Source organism: Balaenoptera musculus, chromosome 11 (assembly GCF_009873245.2).
Source record: "Balaenoptera musculus isolate JJ_BM4_2016_0621 chromosome 11, mBalMus1.pri.v3, whole genome shotgun sequence".
NCBI lineage: Eukaryota > Metazoa > Chordata > Mammalia > Artiodactyla > Balaenopteridae > Balaenoptera > Balaenoptera musculus.
In genome coordinates this window covers 87,507,767-87,530,756 of record NC_045795.1, presented here as the reverse complement: position 1 = coordinate 87,530,756, position 22,990 = coordinate 87,507,767, and the positions used below count along the sequence as shown (strand labels likewise).

At 38.8% G+C, this 22,990-nt stretch overlaps 1 protein-coding gene across 1 annotated transcript in view; it reads left to right on the top strand.

Moving 5' to 3' along the window:
- The window catches only part of CNTN3 (contactin 3), a 331,266-nt gene that overhangs the window by 217,040 nt on the left and 91,236 nt on the right, over nt 1-22,990 (top strand). Inside the window, 8 exon segments of the mRNA XM_036867699.1 lie at nt 15,372-15,446; nt 15,449-15,534; nt 15,536-15,575; nt 17,042-17,049; nt 17,052-17,096; nt 17,098-17,147; nt 17,673-17,857; nt 21,788-21,924. Of these exon segments, the coding sequence (XP_036723594.1) occupies nt 15,372-15,446; nt 15,449-15,534; nt 15,536-15,575; nt 17,042-17,049; nt 17,052-17,096; nt 17,098-17,147; nt 17,673-17,857; nt 21,788-21,924 (626 nt within the window).

Genomic DNA, 22,990 nt, shown 5'->3' with positions numbered 1-22,990 from the left:
GCAGCAAGGAGACAGTCCCAGCAAAACAACTTGAACTAAGGATGAGAGAGAGGAGGTTCACTGGATAAATAAATAAATACATGTTCTTCATGAGAAAAAGGAAGAATGTGTATATACAAGCAAAAATACAAATGGCCTCTAGAGGGCACCACACATTTTTGCCTCAACAAATACGGAAGAAAGAGCTTCACTTTGGCACCGTATCAGTTTTAGCAGCCAAGGTACCAGGAGAGAGATGAAGGCACTCGTTAGGAGAGGAGCTTCCCTGGCAGAAGCCTAAAAATGAAGACAAGGATGTCAGTGCCTAGTGCAGTCAGAATGTGATGGAAGATGCGGGTACCCACTGAAAATACTCCCCATTCCTAAAAGAAAATAGTAGAACTAAAAGTGGTGGTCACAGGGCTGCATTATTTCTTGGAAGCTTCTATTACACAATGTAATGGCTGGTATGTAGTCCCTAATGGTAGCGACTAAAGCAAGAGAGAGAAACAAAGAAATGTAGAGTACAAGAGGCTAATGGTCTTGCATGACCTTTGTGAAATATTTTTTCACAAAGGTAGGACAATATGACAGCCCTGTAAAGAAGAGAGGAGTAAAAATAAATAAGACAAGAGATCTTAAAAGATTGCCAAACTCATAATTTGGTCTAGAGATAATATTAACCTAGAACAGGAGTCAACAACCTTTTTCTTAAAAGATCAGATAAATCTTTTAAGCTTCATGGGCCATGTAGTCTTTGTGGAAGCTACTCACTCTACTCTTACAGCCTGAAAGCAGCCCTAGACAATAGCCATTGAATGGGCGTGAGTTTGTTCCAAAAGATGTAGTTTACAAAGCAGGCAGCAGTCTGGGCTTGACCTCCTAGTTATTCCTTGCTGACCCGTGGTCCCCCAAGTATGAAAGGAGGAAAGAAATGTCACCTTTAGTGTTTTCCCTCCCTGATCATTGTTCTCCTAATCTTAGGACCTTCACAAGCCAGGCTTGTTAGTACTCTGAATCAGAATGGATTAGGCAGACATTTATGGGCTAAACAAGGAAACCTATATACATAATATTGTCACCCAAAGCAACAACTTACAAAAAAGCTTTGAAAGACAAGACACTGAAATGATAGAAGTGGTGATAGATGCCTTCTGCTTCAAGGTATAGACTTTTCACTCCTAACCATTGATCTGTTCTTCTTTGAAACTTAAATTGTCTTCAGTTTTCTACATTTTAGATTGTTGAGTGTGTCCCAGACCCTCCATCAGTGTGGTGTCATGTGTAAGCTCTATAGCAAAATTTCCTTCCCAACTTGTATGAATCAGTTAAAATCAAGATAAAAATCTTGAGTGACATCAAGCAAGCTCTCAGACCCTTTTAAATATGTTTTATTTAAACATACTTAAATATGTTTAATATTTAAAAAGCAGGTCAGACTTCCCACTTGGCACTACAGAAAATGCCAAAGTTACTTGCACAAATTTGCCCAACTGCAATTTTATTTGACAGAATTTCTTCTAGCAAAATGCCTATACAAAGGATTAGATATCCCTCATAATAGAATTTTATAATGGAACTAGAAATAAACCCTTCAATGTCAGTAGTATGTGTATTAATGTATCTTCAGGTAAACACTAAGGTGACATATTTCATGTTAAATTGACTGGCCTTACACTTAAGTGACTCAGGAAGGAATGTGATTGGAGGAGTGATGTCCTCCATCAAATATTACTTTTTAGAAAAACAGAGTTTCAGTGCTCCACTTGTTTAATTTATGGCTTTGATTGGTTAAAACCTCTTTGTCCTCTAATAAAAAAATATTTCACATTCCCGATATTCACGTAACATTGTTAATAGAAACGCCAGCAGCCAGGAAGTTTTGGGACAATGTGCTCATGCACATTATACACAGGAGGTTGGAAGGTTTGTGTAAAGCCTAGCTTGTTTGAGTATATAAAATTATTATTTTTATTATAGCTTTTTATTTATCATCGTGCATAAAATGATGTGGAAAAGTCTCCAAAGAATGCTGATTTGATATATATTTTATTTGCAGTATACAATTAACATTTATTGCAATGCAGATTTTTATGGTGAATAAACTCTGAGAGTATTACGGCAGGTATTTTTTACTTTATTCAGTACACAGTAAATCAATAATTTTTTAATGTTTTCATCAGAGTGATGCCATATATATTTCAACAAAGACATGCAAGCAATAAATGAAATAGTGCAGATCTTCCCTCTCTTCACTCTAAGACATAAAAGTTATATTTCGTTCCATCTCAATGAGAAAATCTATAAAGAACGGTAGGTCAGTGCTACAGAATTCTGTGTACCTTTCATGACAGTGTATGCCATATTAAATACAGGTTTGATTTATTTCCATAAGTCTTTAAGGGTCTGAATCTTTGTACAGAACTATCAATCACTAATTCATTTGCTTTCAGGTTATCCTAGTTTGATACCACTTTTGGAATTACCCCTCCCTAATTGTATTGATTTTATAAACATATTATGTAAAATCTAATTCTTCCTTAGGCATTAGGAGCTTAGGCTTTCTCCACTTTTTTGTCCTTGGTTGTTTGCTTTTCTTTGAAAATTGTGTCTACAGCACTTAGTACCTGACACATAGTGAACACTTCATTGTTAGCTGTCATCATCATTTGTATTCGTTTCCTGTTGCCACTGCAACAAATTACCACGAATTTTGAGGCTCAAAACGCCACAGGTTTATTATCTTAAAGTCCTGCAGGTCAGAAGCCTGTGAAGGAAGAAAAATAATTTTCCCTCTACCCTTCCAAGCTCGCTCTCTCTCTCTCTCTATGTATATATATGTATTTTTTATATATGTAGTGTGTGTGTGTGTGTCTCTCATATATACATAGGAGTTACCCAGGATAACTGAAATGGCGCAAGCCACCACCTTAAATATAAAAGAAAAAGAAAATGTTGGGGTGTGGCAGAGGAGGTCTGTTATGGGAGGTGGTCAGGAAAAGTACAGAGTAAACAAGGGTAAGGGATTATGCAGATTTAAGTTCTTGTCTTCTCCACTGAGAAGAGTTTTAGTCATCCTTTTCTTCCTGGTACAGGGAGAGAGGTGTCCTTACAAACAGAGATTCCCCTTTTAAATGTAAACGTCTCTTTAAAAAGTGTAACTTATACTTAAGTTTTCAGAGCTTTTTCTGTCGGCTCCTTCTTAAAAATAATCAACTTAAAATGATCTTCATGCCAAAGAGGCATATTTTGGGGTGGTATATTCTGCTCCCCTTCAAGTCCAACACCAGTCTCACTGGGCTAAAATCAAGGGCTTTGTTCCCTTACTTTTGCAGCTTCTAGAGGCTGCCCGCATTCCTTGGCAGTCTTGGCCCCCAGCCAGCAATCCCATCACTCTGTTCTCTGCTTTCTTAGTCATAGTTCTGACCCTCCGGTCTCTGTTCTTTCCTCATAAGGATCTTTGTGATTACATTTTTGCCCTCCCAGATCCATTTCAAGATTCTCAACTTGATCACATCTGCAGACTCCCTTTGCCATGTATATTATTTCCCTATTGCTGCTGTAATGCATTACCATGAATTTAGTAGCTTAAAACACACAAATTTATTCTTTCATAGTTCTGAAGGTCCAAAGTCCGAAACCAGTTTCACTTGACGGAAAATCAAGATGTTGGTGGGTCTGCTGTCTTTCTGGAGGCTCAAGGGGAAAATCTGTTTTCTTGCCTTTTCTAGCTTCTATAAGCCAACTACATTCCTGGACTTACGGCCCCTTCCTTCATTTTCAAACCAAGAGTTTAGCATCTTGAAATATCTTTCTCTGACTACAACTTCTGCTTCTGGCATTACATGTCCTTTCAGTGACTTCCCTCTTATAAGGACCCTTACAGTGACATTGGGCCCACCCAAATAATCCAGAATAATCTTCCCATCTCAACATCCTTAATTTAATCAGATCTTCAGAGTCCCTTCTGCCTCACCGGGTAACATGTTCAGACTTTAGGGATTAGGATGTAGACTTCTGGGGGCCACTGTTCTGCCTACGATTATTAGGCCCAGGCTCTCTCTTAAAGTTGTAGTTACAACATCTCTACCCACGTATTGGGCATTTACTTCTAGGTTACCTGCCTGAGTCTCAAAATCTGTTTTCAGTACAACCTTTTCCATCCCCAGAGTGGTTTTTCTTCCTAATTTTCCTGTTTCTTCTGCTTATTCCACTCAAAACCTTAGAGGTAGTTTTTTGTGTTGTTAGTTAAAGATCTTTTTTTTTCTCTTGCTTTTCTGAGGAAGAAGTAGTGGAGGAAGACCATTGTATTATTCTAGTTACATCATATTCCAGTAGGTAGGCCATTGTAAGCCAATGGTTTAAGGCTTCTTCTCAGTAACTTAGCCCAGAAAGATGAGCTTTCTGTAAATGGTGGAATTTTTCCTTCTCTGCTTGTTGGGGTGGGGGGATTGGGTGGTGGTCTCAGGATAGGCTTACACTGACTCTGGGATGCTGACTTGTCTGGGCTTCTCTGGAGGGCAGGTACTAAGAATCAACCAGGGATTGGTTTGTATATTTGAAGAGCTTGGGGGATGAGGTGAGGGGACTATCTTGATGCAACATAGGGAGAAGGACAGTTATCTGAAAGGCAGTCAGTGAAAACAGACATTTCCTCCAAGGGGAGGGGCAATTTTTAATACCCAGGCGAGTGTGTCACTCAATTTCAGCAACACCATGTCAGTTCAGGTCCCCTAAGAAGGAGACTGCAAGATGGCATCAGAGAATCAGACATTAAAAAAAAAAAAGACCTGAGGATGTGCCTGTGAAGGATAAAGGGGGGAGCGAGCAGAAATGGGTAGGGGGAGACTCAGACTGAGATTCAGGTCTGATAGCTTTGAACAGAGAGGGGAGGAAAACTTGGGCAGGAAGAATGCCAGAGCACAGCACAGTTCTGAAAATATTGTGGCCCTTCTGATGGGGAGTCCTCAAGCCGTAGTTGCCCTTGTGAGGAATCCTGCAGGAGTGCCAGCATTAACACCCCCAGGGAGCCCCTATTAGCAGGTAGCAACCTGGGGAAGTGCAGCCACAGCTCGCATGCACCAGTGGCTGGGGGCCATCAGTTAACTGTGTGCCATGCAGTACGTTCTTCTCAAGTGAGACCTACTTGGGACCCTTCTGTGTCTACCACAGTCCACTCTGTGATTCTTTTTTTTTTTTTTTTTTAAACATCTTTATTGAAGTATAATTGCCTTACAATGGTGTGTTAGCTTCTGCTTTATAACAAAGTTAATCAGTTATACATATACAATATGTTCCCATATCTCTTCCCTCTTGCATCTCCCTCCCTCCCACCCTCCCCATCCCACCCCTCTAGGTGGTCACAAAGCACCGAGCTGATCTCCCTGTGCTATGCGGCTGCTTCCCACTAGCTATCTATTTTACATTTGGTAGTGTATATATGTCCATGACACTCTCTCACCCTGTCACATCTCACCCCACCCCCTCCCCATATCCTCAACTCCATTCTCTAGTAGGTCTGTGTCTTTATTCCCGTCTTGCCACTAGGTTCTTCATGGCCTTTTTTTTTTTTTTCCCTTAGATTCCGTATATATGTGTTAGCATACTGTATTTGTATTTCTCTTTCTGACTTACTTCACTCTGTGTGACAGACTCTAACTCCATCCACCTCATTACAAATACCTCCATTTCATTTCTTTTTATGGCTGAGTAATATTCCATTGTATATATGTGCCACATCTTCTTTATCCATTCATCTGTCGATGGACATTTAGGTTGCTTCCATGTCCTGGCTATTGTAAATAGAGCTGCAATGAACATTTTGGTACATGACTCTTTTTGAACTATGGTTTTCTCAGGGTATATGCCCAGTAGTGGGATTGCTGGATAGTATGGTAGTTCTATTTGTAGTTTTTTAAGGAACCTCCATACTGTTCTCCATAGTGGCTGTATCAATTTACATTCCCACCAACAGTGCAAGAGAGTTCCCTTTCCTCCACACCCTCTCCAACATTTATTGTTTCTAAATTTTTTGATGATGGCCATTCTGACCGGTGTGAGATGATATCTCATTGTAGTTTTGATTTGCATTTCTCTAATGATTAATGATGTTGAGCATTCTTTCATGTGTCTGTAGGCCATCTGTATATCTTCTTTGGAGAAATGTCTATTTAGGTCTTCTGCCCATTTTTGGATTGGGTTGTTGGTTTTTTTGTTATTGAGCTGCATGAGCTGCTTGTAAATCTTGGAGATTAATCCTTTGTCAGTTGCTTCATTTGCAAATATTTTCTCCCATTCTGATGGTTGTCTTTTGGTCTTGTTTATGGTTTCCTTTGCTGTGCAAAAGCTTTTAAGTTTCATTAGGTCCCATTTGTTTATTTGTGTTCTTATTTCCATTTCTCTGGGAGCTGGGTCAAAAAGAATCTTGCTGTGATGTATGTCATAGAGTGTTCTGCCTATGTTTTCCTCTAAGAGTTTGATAGTGTCTGGCCTTACACTTAGGTCTTTAATCCATTTGGAGTTTATTTTTGTGCATGGTGTCAGGGAGTGTTCTAATTTCATACTTTTACATGTATCTGTCCAAATTTCCCAGCACCACTTATTGAAGAGGCTGTCTTTTCTCCACTGTATATGCTTGCCTCCTTTATCAAAGATAAGGTGACCATATGTGCGTGGGTTTATCTCTGGGCTTTCTATCCTGTTCCATTGATCTATATTTCTGTTTTTGTGCCAGTACCAAACTGTCTTGATTACTGTAGCTTTGTAATATAGTCTGAAGTCAGGGAGCCTGATTCCCCCAGCTCCATTTTTCGTTCTCAAGATTGCTTTGGCTATTCGGGGTCTTTTGTGTTTCCATACAAATTGTGAAATTTTTTGTTCTAGTTCTGTGAAAAATGCCAGTGGTAGTTTGATAGGGATTGCATTGAATCTGTAGATTGCTTTGGGTAGTAGAGTCATTTTCACAATGTTGATTCTTCCAATCCAGGAACATGGTATATCTTTCCATCTATTTGTATCATCTTTAATTTCTTTCATCAGTGTCTTATAATTTTCTGCATACAGGTCTTTTGTCTCCTTAGGTAGGTTTATTCCTAGATATTTTATTCTTTTTGTTGCAATGGTAAACGGGAGTGTTTTCTTAATTTCACTTTCAGATTTTTCGTCATTAGTGTATAGAAATGCAAGAGATTTCTGTGCATTAATTTTGTATCCTGCTACTTTACCAAATTCATTGATTAGCTCTAGGAGTTTTCTGGTAGCATCTTTAGGATTCTCTATGTATAGTATCATGTCATCTGCAAACAGTGACAGCTTTACTTCTTCTTTTCCGATTTGGATTCCTTTTATTTCTTTGTCTTCTCTGACTGCTGTGGCTAACACTTCCAAAACTATGTTGAATAATAGTGGTGAGAATGGACAACCTTGTCTTGTTCCTGATGTTAGTGGAAATGGTTTCAGTTTTTCACCATTGAGGACAATGTTGGCTGTGGGTTTGTCATATATGGCTTTTATTATGTTGAGGAAAGTTCCCTCTATGCCTACTTTCTGCAGGGCTTTTATCATGAATGGGTGTTGAATTTTGTCGAAAGCTTTCTCTGCATCTATTGAGATGATCATATGGTTTTTCTCCTTCAATTTGTTAATATGGTGTATCACATTGATTGATTTGCGTATATTGAAGAATCCTTGCATTCCTGGGATAAACCCCACTTGATCATGGTGTATGATCCTTTTAATGTGCTGTTGGATTCTGTTTGCTAGTATTTTGTTGAGGATTTTTGCATCTATGTTCATCAGTGATATTGGCCTGTAGTTTTCTTTCTTTGTGACATCTTTGTCTGGTTTTGGTATCAGGGTGATGGTGGCCTCGTAGAATGAGTTTGGGAGTGTTCCTCCCTCTGCAATATTTTGGAAGAGTTTGAGAAGGATAGGTGTTTGCTCTTCTCTAAATGTTTGATAGAATTCACCTGTGAAGCCATCTGGTCCTGGGCTTTTGTTTGTTGGAAGGTGTTTAATCACAGTTTCAATTTCAGTGCTTGTGATTGGTCTGTTCATATTTTCTATTTCTTCCTGGTTCAGTCTCGGCAGTTTGTGCATTTCTAAGAATCTGTCCATTTCTTCCAGGTTGTCCATTTTATTGGCATAGAGTTGCTTGTAGTAATCTCTCATGATCTTTTGTATTTCTGCAGTGTCAGTGGTTACTTCTCCTTCTTCATTTCTAATTCTATTGATTTGAGTCTTCTCCCTTTTTCTCTTGATGAGTCTGGCTAATGGTTTATCAATTTTGTTTATCTTCTCAAAGAACCAGCTTTTAGTTTCATTGATTTTTGCTATTGTTTCCTTCATTTCTTTTTCATTTATTTCTGACCTGATCTTTATGATTTCTTTCCTTCTGCTAGCTTTGGGGTTTTTTTGTTCTTCTTTCTCTAATTGCTTTAGGTGCAAGGTTAGGTTGTTTATTCGAGATGTTTCCTGTTTCTTGAGGTAGGCTTGTATTGCTATAAACTTCCCTCTTAGCACTGCTTTTGCTGCGTCCCGTAGGTTTTGGGTCGTCGTATCTCCATTGTCATTTGTTTCTAGGTATTTTTTGATTTCCCCTTTGATTTCTTCAGTGATCACTTCGTTATTAAGTAGTGTATTGTGTAGCCTCCATGTGTTTGTATTTTTTACAGATCTTTTCCTGTAATTGATATCTAGTCTCATAGCGTTGTGGTCGGAAAAGATACTTGATACGATTTCAATTTTCTTAAATTTACCAAGGCTTGATTTGTGACCCAAGATATGATCTATCCTGGAGAATGTTCCATGAGCACTTGAGAAAAATGTGTATTCTGTTGTTTTTGGGTGGAATGTCCTATAAATATCAATTAAGTCCATCTTGTTTAATGTATCATTTAAAGCTCGTGTTTCCTTATTTATTTTCATTTTGGATGATCTGTCCATTGGTGAAAGTGGGGTGTTAAAGTCCCCTACTATGATTGTGTTGCTGTCGATTTCCCCTTTTATGGCTGTTAGTATTTGCCTTATGTATTGAGGTGCTCCTATGTTGGGTGCATAAATATTTACAATTGTTATACCTTCCTCTTGGATCGATCCCTTGATCATTGTATAGTGTCCTTCTTTGTCTCTTATAATCTTCTTTATTTTAAAGTCTATTTTGTCTGATATGAGAATTGCTACTCCAGCTTTCTTTTGATTTCCATTTGCATGGAATATCTTTTTCCATCCCCTCACTTTCAGTCTGTATGTGTCTCTAGGTCTGAAGTGGGTCTCTTGTAGACAGCATATATATGGGTCTTGTTTTTGTATCCATTCAGCCAGTCTGTGTCTTTTGGTGGGAGCATTTAATCCACGTACATTTAAGGTAATTATCGATATGTATGTTCCTATTCCCATTTTCTTAAATGTTTTGGGTTTGTTATTGTAGGTGTTTTCCTTCTCTTGTGTTTCTTGCCTAGAGAAGTTCCTTTAGCATTTGTTGTAAAGCTGGTTTGGTGGTGCTGAACTCTCTCAGCTTTTGCTTGTCTGTAAAGGTTTTAATTTCTCCATCACATCTGAATGAGATCCTTGCTGGGTAGAGTAATCTTGGTTGTAGGTTTTTCTCCTTCATCACTTTAAGTATATCCTGCCACTCCCTTCTGGCTTGCAGTTTCTGCTGAAAGATTAGCTGTTAACCTTATGGAGATTCCCTTGTGTGTTATTTGTTGTTTTTCCCTTGCTGCTTTTAATATGTTTTCTTTATATTTAATTTTTGACAGTTTGATTAATATGTGTCTTGGCGTGTTTCTCCTTGGGTTTATCCTGTATAGGACTCTCTGTGCTTCCTGGATTTGATTAACTATTTCCTTTCCCAAATTAGGGAAGTTTTCAACTATAATCTCTTCAAATATTTTCTCAGTCCCTTTCTTTTTCTCTTCTTCTTCTGGGACCCCTATAATTCGAATGTTGGTGCGTTTAATGTTGTCCCAGAGGTCTCTGAGACTGTCCTCAGTTCTTTTCATTCTTTTTTCTTTATCCTGCTCTGCAGTAGTTATTTCTACCATTTTATCTTCCAGGTCACTTATCCTTTCTTCTGCCTCAGTTTATTCTGCTATTGATCCCATCTAGAGTATTTTTAATTTCATTTATTGTGTTTTTCATCGTTGCTTGGTTCCTCTTTAGTTTCTTCTACGTCCTTGTTAAATGTTTCTTGCATTTTGTCTATTCTATTTCCAAGAATTTGGATCATCCTTACTATCATTATCTGAATTACTTTTTCAGGTAGACTACCTATTTCCTCTTCATTTGTTAGGTCTGGTGTGTTTTGACCCCTGCTCCTTCATCTGCTGTGTGTTTTTCTGTTGTCTCATTTTGCTTATCTTACTGTGTTTTGGGGTCTCCTTTTCACAGGCTGCAGGTTCGTAGTTTCCCGTTGTTTTTGGTATCTGTCCCCAGTGGGTAAGGTTGGTTCAGTGGGTTGTGTAAGCTCATGGTGGAGGGGACTATTGCCTGTGTTCTGGTGGATGAGGTTGGATCTTGTCTTTCCGGTGGGCACGTCCACGTCTGGTGGTGTGTTTTGGGGTGTCTGTGGCCTTATGATTTTAGGCAGCCTCTCTGCTAATGGATGGGGCTGTGTTCCTGTCTTGCTAGTTGTTTGGCATAAGGTGTCCAGCACTGTAGCTTGCTGGTCGTTGAGTGAAGCTCGGTCTTGATGTTGAGATGGAGATCTCTGAGAGTTTTTCGCTGTTTGGTATTACATGGAGCTGGTAGGTCTCTGTGGACCAGTGTCCTGAAGTTGGCTCTCCCACCTCAGAGGCACAGCCCTGATGCCTGGCTGGAGCATGAAGAGCCTTTCATCCACACAGCTCAGAATATAGGGGAGAAAAAAATAGAAAGAAAGAAAGAGGATAAAATAAAATAAAATAAAGCTATTATAATAAAAAATAAGAAAAAAAATTATTAAGAGTAAATGGTATTCAGAAAAAATTTTTTTTTAATTTTTAAAAATAGATTTATAATTTTTTTATAGTAAAAATAAGAAAGAAAAATTATTAAGAAAAAATTTATTCAGAAACAAATTTTTATTTTTAAAATAAAAAAATATGAAAAAACTTATTAAAAATTTTTTTAATTTCTAAAAATAGAAAATACGGAAAAAATTATTAAGAAACATATATTAGGAAAAAAATTTTTTTAAGTAAAAAACAAAACACCAAAAAAAACCGGACGGACCTAACCCTAGGACTAATGGTGAACTGAAGCAAAGCTATAGAGGACAAAATCTCACCCAGAAGCATACACATATACACTCACAAAAAAAGGAAAAGGGGAAAAATTAATATATCCTGCTCCTAAAGTCCACCTCTTGAATTTGGGATGATTCGTTGTCTATTCAGGTATTCAGCAGATGCAGGCACATCAAGTTGTTTGTGGAGCTTTAATCCGCTTGCTTCTGAGGCTGCTGGGAGAGATTTCCCTTTCTCTTCTTGTTTGTACAGCTCCGGGGTTCAGCTTTGGATTTGGACCCGCCCTCTGCATGTAAGTCGCCTGAGGGCATCTGTTCCCCGCCCAGACAGAACGGGGTTAAAGGAACAGCTGCTTTGGAGGCTATGGCTCAATCAGCCCGTGGGGAGGGAGCCGTATGGAGGAGGCGGGGCGAGCCTACAGAGGCAGAGGCCGGCGTGACGTTGCAGCAGCCTGAGGCGCGCCGTGCGTTCTCCTGGGGAAGTTGTCCCTGGATCACGGGAACCTGGCAGTGGCGAGCTGCACTGGCTCCCGGGAGGGGCAGCATGGAGAGTGACCTGCGCTCGCACACAGGCTTCTTGTTGGCGGCAGCAGCAGCCCTAGCGTCGCCTACCAGTCTCTGGGGTCCGTGCTGTTAGCCGCGGCTCGCGCCCGCCTCTGGGGTCTGCGCTGATAGCCCGGCTCGCGCCCGTCTCTGGAGTTCAATCTACGCGGCGCTCTGAACCCCTCTCCTTGCGCGCCGCGAAAACAAAGAGGCAAGAAAAGTCTCTTCGCAGCTGCAGACTTTTCCCCTGGACTCCCTCCCGGCTAGCACCGAAGCCCGAGCCTCAACTCCCAGCCCCCGCCGCCCCCGGCGGGTGAGCAGAACAAGCCTTTCTGGTTGGTGAGTGCTACTCGGCACTCATCCTCCGTGCGGGAATCTCTCCGCTTTGCCCTCCGCACCCCTGTGCTGCGCTCTCCTCTGTGCTCCGAAGCTTCCCCCCTCTGCCACCCGCAGTCTCTGCCCACGAAGGGGCTTCTAGTGCCTGGAAACCTTTCCTCCTTCACGGTTCCCTCCTACTGGCGAAGGTCCGTCCCTATTCTTTTGTCTCTGTTATTCTTTTTTCTTTTGCCCTACCAAGTACGTGGGGATTTTCTTGCCTTTTGGGAGGTCTGACGTCTTCTGCCAGCGTTCAGTGAGTGTTCTGTAGGGAGCAGTTCCACGTGTGGATGTATTTCTACTGTATCTGTGGGAAGGAAGGTGATCTCCGCGTCTTACTCTTCCGCCATCTTGCCCCTCTCCTCCACTCTGTGATTCTTACATATGCACTTCTTCATGCTCATTTTGGGAGCACCCTTAAAATGATTTTAATTTTGATATCCTTCCCTTACTTCTCTTAACAGTCATTACTAGGTCATATAGGCAAAGCTGCCACAATATTTCTTTAACAATATAATAATAGTACAATATTTAAGTAGTATTAATTTTAATTTGGGATTAAAAGAAATACTACAATGCAGTCTTGTTTTATTTGGTATCGAACATTTTCAGTCAAAATTACATAGGTAGTATTTATTCCAAGTTGTTGCATGTAGCTGTTGTTTCATACATTTCTTCTTGCTGTATAATATTCTTTCTTTCATGAATTTATTAGATTTAGGATTTCTGAATCCGGTTTTTTCCATCAGCCATTCTCACTTTAGTATAAACTAGTTTAATAAGATTGACTTATTCTAATACCCAGCTAAGGTCTATTATGTTAGGGAGCAGTAGATGTTTTACTCCCCCTGGATTAAAGGGAGAGGTACAGTCATATTCACTTCATAAATAGAACACTTTGGAAAGCAGAATAAGATTACTTTGCTTCCTGTAAAACAAGGTGAGTTTATGCGGGCTTGGGGAATGTTGGGATGGGACTGGATACTTAGGGCCAAGGGAAGAGCCTAAAGGTTTATTTGCTTTTACAGCTGTCAGTTTTAACCATCCCAGAACAAATTAAGCCTACGTTACCAGCATTCTTCAACTCTGTGGTTTGTTTAGCACTAGTGCAAGAGAAAGCACCATCAGGGTAGACAGGAAGCCAATTGTGGAGTGGATGTTTGAGATACATTTTTTTCCGTACAATCCAACAAACAACTTTAGATTTCATGCTCTATCACATGACTGAGTGGAATTTCATGAAACTCTCTACTGATATGATAGCATGACATAAAGATCAGTTCGAGATTACGAACCATTGTTTCTGAACATCTGCACAGTATGCCATTGACCTGCTAACCTTTGGAATCATCAGAATTTGCTTTGAAAGTGGAAGAGAGACAGTCATTTTTCATTTCCATCAGGTACTTAACTGCTCTTTACCCTGTTCCCCTTACACATGCTCTTCCCTCCACCTGGAGCACTTTTGTCCCTTCATATTTACCTGTTCTTTAAGACCTGTTCTTCAGTCCTGAGAATGTCGCCGCTCCTTCCTTTGAAACCCACAGTAACTCTCACCCGTTCCTGACCAATATCTCATTGTTTATTTTTGTACTGACGTACTGTCCCCCTCTACCAAGCAGAAAGACCCTTCACCATTGGAATTATGCCTTAAATACATTTTTGAACTTGTTATTCATTAAAATTGATTTTGATTACATATATTTTCTAAAGATTCTCTTGGAAAAAGCATTACAGTATGAACCAGTGCCATAAGGTTAGTGGAATTGTAAAAGAAAATAGGGCCACAGAAAGAAGGAATCAAATAAACCAACCACAATAACTATACTTAAATAACAACTTGCTTCTAAAAAATATAGACATCTAGAACAAAGCAGCATAGTATTATTTAGTCCTCATCTCAGAGGAGGAAAACAACAGTTCCTTTGGGGAAGGTTAGTTTTCCTTGATCCCAAAGTTCAGGAAAACTCTAATATTGGACCTGATGTAGGAGATAGTAGCATAATTTTAACTTAATTAACTCAATAAATATTTATTGAAGACTGTTAAATGTTCTTGGATGTTTCAGTTTGCTAATTTTAGGAGGGGAAGGCAGGCAGGATAAAATTTGACATTATTTGTTTACCGAGTGGTGGGAGGACAGATAAGTAAATAGATCATTGCATAAAAAGTGGTAAGTACTTAAAGTAGTATAAGCATAGAGTTGCTCTGTATAGAAGCACTTACTCAGAGGACGAGGGTTAAGGAAGTCTTCTCTGAGGAGGTGATTCTTGATGTTGGAACCAAGCTTTGAAAACATTTGGAAGTTATGACAGAATGGGGTTTGGTGTTGAAAAGGAAAGAAGCCTTGGACAGAGAAAAAGGACACTGCAGCCTCCGAGAGCAGCATATATAAAAACCCAGGTGCAAGAAAGAGTATTGGGCTTCTCAGTTGCTAAAGCCATAAGCAGGGGCCTAACCATGCAGGGTCTCATTTTCATGTTAAGCAATTTTGCATTATTCCAGAGACTACCGAGGAATTGCTGGAAGTGTTATGTCAGGAGTTGACGTGATGAGATTGGGAATTTTAAAAGATCATGGGGGGCTTCCCTGGTGGCGCAGTGGTTAGGAATCCGCCTGCCAATGCAGGGGACACGGGTTCGTGCCCCGGTCTGGGAAGATCCACATGCCGCGGAGCAGCTACGCCCGTGAGCCACAACTACTGAGCCTGCGCGTCTGGAGCCTGTGCTCCACAAGAAGAGAGGGCCGCGATAGTGAGGAGGCCCGCGCACCGCGATGAAGAGTGGCCCCCGCTCGCCGCAACTGGAGAAAGCCCTTGCACAGAAACGAAGACCCAACACGCCAAAAATAAATAAATAAATAAATAAAAAGAAACTAAGATCCAATTTGCTTGTTACCACCCTCAGATACTTTAAAAAAAAAAAAAAAAAAAAAAGATCATGGGACATGTAGTATGGAGATACAAATTAAAAGGGAGCAAGACAGAAGCCAGAGATACTTGTTAGGAGGTATCTGGAGCAGGGATAATGATGACAGTGATAATATTGCTCCCACAAGAATGCTAATCAGCAGTGACCTCCATAATAGTGCAGAATGAACACAGCATCATGTCTCATAACTGTTTCTCTTCATGACCTGCAATAAAGACACTCAGCATTGCTTTGCAGTAAAGGTGATTTCAGATATATTTAATATACTGTGGAAAATTTTCCTTCATGATGGAATTTCTTTTCTCTAAAAATTTTATTAGAACTATCATATGCTTGGATCTTCAATGAATATCCATCATTTGTCGAAGAAGATAGTCGGAGATTTGTCTCTCAAGAGAAGGTCACCTCTACATAGCCAAGGTGGAACCATTGGATGTGGGAAATTACACGTGTGTGGTGACTAGTATGGTGACAAACGCCAGGAGTGCTGGGTTCTCCAACTCCTTTGGTGCTACGTTCTGACGGTAGGAAATGTTTCAAGGGGCAATTCTGAGTGGAAATGCTGTTGCGAATACAAGAAAAAACAAATTGGGAAAAGGTGAAAAAGTATATCCTGAAGAATTATCATTTTTTTTCGAAGAAAACATATTTATGAGTACAATGGCTAAAATGATTCCATCAACCATAGGTCCCTGTACATAATTCTTACTCAGGACTGGCTTCCTAATTTGCAGGGACCAGTGCAGAATGAAAATGAGGAGTCACTTGTTCAAAAATTATGAAGAATTTCAAGATGGTGGCAATAGGTCATTAAGCCAAACGCGAGGCCCTCTGAGCCTGGGGCTCACCTTGCGTTCCCGTGACGTCACTGGTCCTGACTTTTGCCAGCTTGAGGTTATTAAAGCTCTGGATATTTTGTTATAGACTAAAAAGCATCTCTAAAGAAAATTAAAAGAAAAAATGTGTACATTAGATCCCCAGAACTTACTCATCTTATAATTGAAAGTTTGTACACTTTGACCAACATCTCCCCCATTCCCCTACCCTCACCAGTGTAGTGATTATATAGTAATGTTGTGTTGTGTACTTGAAATTGGCTTAGAGAGTAGATCTTAAGTGTTCTCACTACAGAAAAAAATTTTAATTTTAAAAATTGAAAATAGTAATTGTGAGGTGTTAATGTGTTAACTTGACTGATGTAATCATTTCACAATGTGTACATACTATGAAATCATCACATTGTACGCCCTAAAAAATCACTTTGTACAACCTAAATACATGCAGTGTTTATTCGTCAGTCATACCTCAATAAAAACTGGAGGGAAAAAGGGAAAAATAGATGTTTCTTCAGCCCCTCAATGACTGTTTCAAGGGAGCCCATGAACTTCAGAGAAAGCAGATTTGGAAGCCTGGGTAACTCCCACTTATGCAAAACTGTATCTGATCCAGCACAATGCCATGGCCACAAAATACTTTCCAGTCAGTTTATAATTGAATTTGACCTTTCCTATTTATTAAGTTACCATTTCTTGTCTCCTGGTAGTCAATAAGTTTAAGATTGGTGTCTGTGCTACCAGGGTACCATTAAGTAAATTTCCTCCCATAATTTTGCTCTTTAGGATATTTTAAGAACTCATAATACATTGTATATTTCGGTTTGACTAGAAATGTTCCAAATTGAATACAGAATAAAAAAGCCTCTCGTTTTATATAATGTAAAAGGCCTAGTGGTTTTCTCAGAACTGCTCTGTAAGCTGTAACCTAGGAATCACGGAATCCAAAGTTCCCACATATTTATTAATGTTGCATGTTTGGCCCAAGGTAGCACTGCTTCTAAAAGTACCTACCAGACGGCTAGTGAGTAATTCAAATCATAAGGAAGAGTTAGTTCAAATAGAGCAAAAAAAAAAAAAAAAAAAAAGTTTTAAGAAAAATGGGACAATTCCAAAGGAAACGTTGAAACCATTAACTTTGTATTGTGGATTCACAGGAGTGATGGTGGTGAATATGAACCGAAAATAGAAGTTCAGTTTCCAGAAACTCTTTCCAGCAGCTAAAGGTTCAACTGTGAAGTTGGAATGGTTTTGCCTTGGAAAGTAAGTTTTATTAACATTTACACCGATATGCTAAAATGTTAGGTTGCTGTAAGAGATCAAGATAGCTTTTAACAGCCTCTTCTTTTCCTTATTTTCTAAAATTTTCTTTCATTTAGAGCAAAGAAAAAATTAAATACAGGGGGAAATGCACCATGTATAATTTAGTTGAAACTTTAAAGGCGATTTCCAGAAAATGACTATGCCTGCCTAATTCATAAACTAAATTGGTGTTATTTTTCTTTTGCTTGTTCATTTGTTGTATTATAATACAGTGAGTATACATTAGACTTTTTTCTCTAAATCATGAGTTAACTAGAGAAAATGCACAGTTTATTTTATTAAAATATCAACTTAAAGAGATAAATCTTGGCATTTGCAGGTTTATGTGACTGACAACTGTCTGTGTTCTGCATTTGAAAATCTGTGCCTTTTTGTTCTATCCTAAGAAAGTTTTATTTTGTCAAGCCTAAAAGGCTTCCAGACCTCTGTTTAAAATAGCAAATAACTTGAGAAATTTCTTCTTAGTCCTGTACCTCAGATTAATTGGAGAAGAAGTGATGGACTGCCTTTTTCCACTAAAATTAAATTGAGGAAGTCCAATGGTGTGCTTGAAATCCCCAACTTCCAACAGGAAGATGCAGGTTCCTATGAATGCATTGCTGAGAATTCACGAGGAAAAAATGTCGCCAGGGGGCGTCTCACTTACTATGGTGAGCCTTCACTTCGGGCATATTGGATTTTTAACTTTCAATCTCTCTAAAAGTTATTGTTATTGGGACTGGGGGGGGGGTGAAGTAGGAGGTTTTAGCAGAATCCCAGTGTCCAACTTTTTCTGCTCTACATTTTGTTAAATGAGGATATTTAGCATAGAAGGAATTTAAGAAAATAAATTTTTGCAATGAAGTTGGTGGCATAATATACTCTTAACTGTATTTTAAACTGACTGATATGATAATGAAATATTTCACTTTTTTTCCTAAGAGTAACCATTTACTCACTTAACCGTAACAAGGAGAGATCTCCTTTTCTGTCTGCCCTTACCTCTAGAAAATAGTATTTTGTATCTTTCTTTATGGTCTTTACTAAGCAGAAAGAAACTGTCTACTGGGAAAACTTGCAATTACTGCATTAGACAAACCACATAAACCCAGGCTTACTTGACTTCCTCAGTGTTATTCTATCCTTTCCAATAACATGATGTACCATGTTTGCTGCCTTTAATTTGTAAGCACATTTATTTGATGTACTGCTCAATTTGGGTAAAGAAAGGTTAGTAATGTTACCTTTATTTAGAGTCTATTTGTAGGAAAATTAGATTATCTTTTTTCCCCAAACTTGTTTTCAAATCCCTTTTATTAAAAAAAATACTAGGTATTTTGATGAAAGCAGGGTTCAGAAAGCAGAAATAAATGATTTTACAAAACGTACTACTAAATATGGGAAGATGTAAGCTCAGTGAATATATTTTTGCAGTTTAATCATTAGAAACATTGTAAAACTAATAGGAATTGAACACTTTTGTGAAAAGCAAATGGCAATATATTCTGTTTATTTTAAAAACTGGAATTTGAAATAATTTTCAGTGCAAACTTGTACAGCATATAAAATGTTGCAGAGAGGAAAAACTTTGCAAAGACAAATATTAAAAATATAGAGCTTATTATGAACCCCTTCAAAAGAATGTGAAGTTTGCGTGTGCATTATGTGTGATTAGATTGACACTTATTTTATGGTAAGGTTATAGGATCCGTCAGGAACAAAATGGAGGCATGGTTTAATAGCATGAGTCATTCCGTGTTCTAACTCTTCCATCTTGTAACAGGATTAGGTTAGTATACGTAGCACCAAGTTGAAGTTTCCCAGGTGTCAAGTTCTACATGTTGGTGGGATGATATGGAGATGGGTTGGGGACACTTAACCCATGTGGCTGTATGGCTCTAAGTCGACCGCAAACAAGTCCTAGTTTATTTTCTCCTTTCTAAGCAGCCACTACCTGACCCAGGGTAAGAAGTGACCATGACAGGAAAACACAGGATATTCCAACTGTCTTAATGTTTCAATAGGAATGTTTTTATCTGTATGGAACAGTGACCCTGCACAAATAATAAAACACTTGTATTGCAAGACATCCAAAGCTAAGCTGACATTTATGTGCCTTATATTCAGGTCCTGGCACATTTTCTCTGTGGTGTGTTTTCTGCCCTTATCTACCTTTTCACTTTCTCTGCATGTTGGTTGCCCTTACAGTCACAGAATGGCTACCAGCAGTGGCTAGCACATTAGTTCTTGTTCATTCTTCCTTTCTCTAAAACATCTTGCAATTCACTTCTCAAATCTCATTGGCTGTGTGTTCATTCCTAAACCAATCACCAGCTAGGAGAATTGGCTTAAACAACTTAAGAGCCTCTTTTTTGGAACACGGAATATGGTCAGGTTTCCCTGGATTTTGTGGACAATGCGAGGTGATGGAAGAGAGGATAATTCAACGATAAGTTGGGTCATCTTAGAAATAAAGGAGAGAGGAAATGGATGCACAATAGACAACCAACATCATCCACTATACTTAGTAAAGGAGGTCTTAGTAAATGAGGTAGACTGTTGCTTTAGTCCATTATGTAGGTAATATGATATGTACCTAAGAAACCAATTAGAAATAATGAGATAGATGGACTTCCCTGGCAGTCCAGTGGTTAAGACTTTGCACTTCCACTGCAGGGGACGCGGGTTCGATCCCCGGTCGGGGAACTAAGATCCCACACGCTGCGTGGGCCAGCCACAAAAGAAAAAGATAAAAAGAAAAGAAATCAATGAGATAGAGAGTTTCGTAAAAGCTACTTTACAGTTCTGGCTTAAGACTAGTATATTCAGGGCTTCCCTGGTGGTGCAGTGGTTAAGAATCTGCCTGCCGATGCAGGGGACACGGGTTCAAGCCCTGGTCTGGGAAGATCCCACATGCTGTGGAGCAACTAAGCCGGTGCGCCACAACTACTGAGCCTGCGCTCTAGAGCCCTTGAGCCACAACTACTGAGACCACGTGCCGCAACTACTGAAGCCCGCTCACCTAGAGCCTGTGCTCTGTAACAAGCCACCACAACGAGAAGCCTCCGCACTGCAACAAAGAGTAGCCCCCGCTTGCTGCAACTAGAGAAAGCCCATGCGTGGCGACAAAGACCCAACACAGCCAAAAATAAATAAATAAAAGAAATTTATTTTTAAAAAAAGACTAGTATATTCAATAAATGCCGCGTAGTTCTCTGCTTATCTGCTCTAATATTTCATGTAAAAAATGGTCCAGTAGAATATTTGAATCTCGTATGATGGAATAAGGGGAAAAATCACAATAAATGTACCAATTGTAATCTCAGGATTGGCTTAGTCCAGCAAATTATCTTCCCATTTGGAGAATAGTAATATGAGGATCCAGTGGAAACTTTTGCTAGAAACTTGAGTCTCAGTCAAGGGATCATGTGTGAGTTTATTTGTAGTCTCCATCCACCGAGGCTGATAATTCCTGAAAGAAGAAAATGTGTTTTAATATAGAGTAGAGAGGAGTGATTTTGGACTGAACTACACTTCAGACTGGGCAAGTCGTTTATATTTTTTAAAAAACAAAATAAGGTAAAACTCAGATGGGTACATTTTCTCTAAAAGCGAAATAGCTATATTTTCATTTCAATTTCAGTTATAAAAAAAGCAATTTTATGAGATAGAAACAGAAAGACAAACCTTCCCATGGTTGAAATTAAATAGAAATAGATAAACTGTTTCTCCATATGGAGGATGCAAATGTGAACCCCGAAGTACACATCGCATGCATAATGCAATGTGAAACCAGGAAGACATCTCACCTCCTAGTCTCGGGTCTAAAACACAAGCTGAGACTTGGCTGAATATACTGTGTGTATTGAATGACTTTCATTATGAGTGTTACGTTGCTTCCATCTGTAAAAGGATTTCCCAAGTGTCTTCTAAAATGTAAGTAAAAATGACAGATGAACCTGATGCAACTGATTTGCATACATCATTTAAGGTGGCATGAGTTACTTCTTTTTCATAAAACATCGTTTGATTCAAATTGAAGCAATTTATCCATCTTTCCCTGCTTACATTTTCATTTGCACAGAGGTTCATAAGATGTTCACTAGTTTGTATTTAATTAAGAGTTATTTCTAAGTTGAAGGAAATATTTTTTCCTCCACTGTAGAAGTTTCTCTTCTATGGATGCTGATTTTTAGTGCAAATTTAGACTAGTATTTGCTGTCATTCACATATTAACTTGTTATCAATTGTGATCTCATAATTCAAAAATGCACTTGGACAAGAAAATCTATTTTGCGTACCTGCATTTTTTTTCTACTAATAGACATCTGAAGAATGTAATACAGTGCCCAGAATTTCAAAAACAGAGAAAGCATAATGAGTTTGACTTAGGAAAAGGCAGATTGTAACATCCATCCTCAAATCTAGAAATGTTTCATATACCCACTTAGTAAATACTTAGGGAATTAAATATAATTTTAGCCACTATGCTTACGTTAATCTGTTATTGCCCATAGTCATATCCATTTATATTTATGTGGATAAAGTATTTGTTTTTTATTGTGGAGTGGTTTGAATTTCTTTTTTTTTTTCCATTGCAGCAAAGCCTCATTGGGTTCAACTCATAAAAGATGTGGAAATAGCTGTGGAGGACAGTCTTTACTGGGAATGTCGGGCAAGTGGTAAGCCCAAACCCTCCTACCGATGGTTGAAAAATGGAGAAGCCCTTGTGCTCGAGGTAAGGTAACATGCCTGGTTAATCCACTCTGTCCCCACTTTGTATAAATAAATGCCTTCCCCAGTGACCAGTGCCAGAGTCAACTGGTGAGTTTGCATACATTCATCTGAACCGTTCATACCACGTTCAGCTAAGCAGTGGTACAGAGGTAAAAAGGATGAAGTCGAGTACTCAGTGTGCCAAGGAGGAAATATTTTCAATATTGAATTTCATTGGGAAAAGGTGATTTTATGAATTTAGTACATAAAATGATATACCGTCAACCCATGAACAATGTAGGCGTTAATCCTCGTATAATTTATAGTCTGTCCTCTGTGTCCTCAATTCCTCTGCATCTGCAGATGCAGCCGCCCAGGGACCGTGTAGTCCTGTAGTATTTACTATTGAAAAAGTATCTGCAAATGAGTGGACCCCCGTAGTTCAAACCTTGTTGTTCAAGGGTCCACTGCACTATTTTTTTTCATTTTGAAATTAGAGAAGGCTTTACTTTAACAAAATGTAGAATGTAATTTCCTTTTTCGTGTTTGATAACTTGCATGGCCTCTGGAGAATAAATGTATCGATTACTTCATTACCTTGTTACATGAGTACTTATTTTCTCAATCGCTTCTCTTCTCAAGCCAGGTAATTTTTGCTCTTTTTAAAAATTGTGTACTAAGTCAGTTATGTTCCTTCGAAGTTCTACACATAACCTTTCATAATACCTACAAACCTTTAATAAATGTGTTTCCCAGAACCCTTTTTAATACATAGAATTTATAATATCTTTAATTTGCATGATTTTAAAAAGTGGTGAAAACCTTTCCAGTTAATGGGGTGGGAAGCATGGTAGATTTCTTAAAGTCTGCAACTTTATCCACAGGGAAAAATGAAATAGTTGCAATATTTTACATCATGCTTTGTTATTCATTTTACTGATATACTCTTTGACCGAAGGACGTTTATTAGTATTTCCGATGTCTAGCTATTATGTTAAGTCATTCTCACTGTTTCAAATAAGGGAAATGTTTAAATTTCAGCTCAGATTGCCTAATCCCATGAGAAAAATTAAGGAGGTTTGTGTATG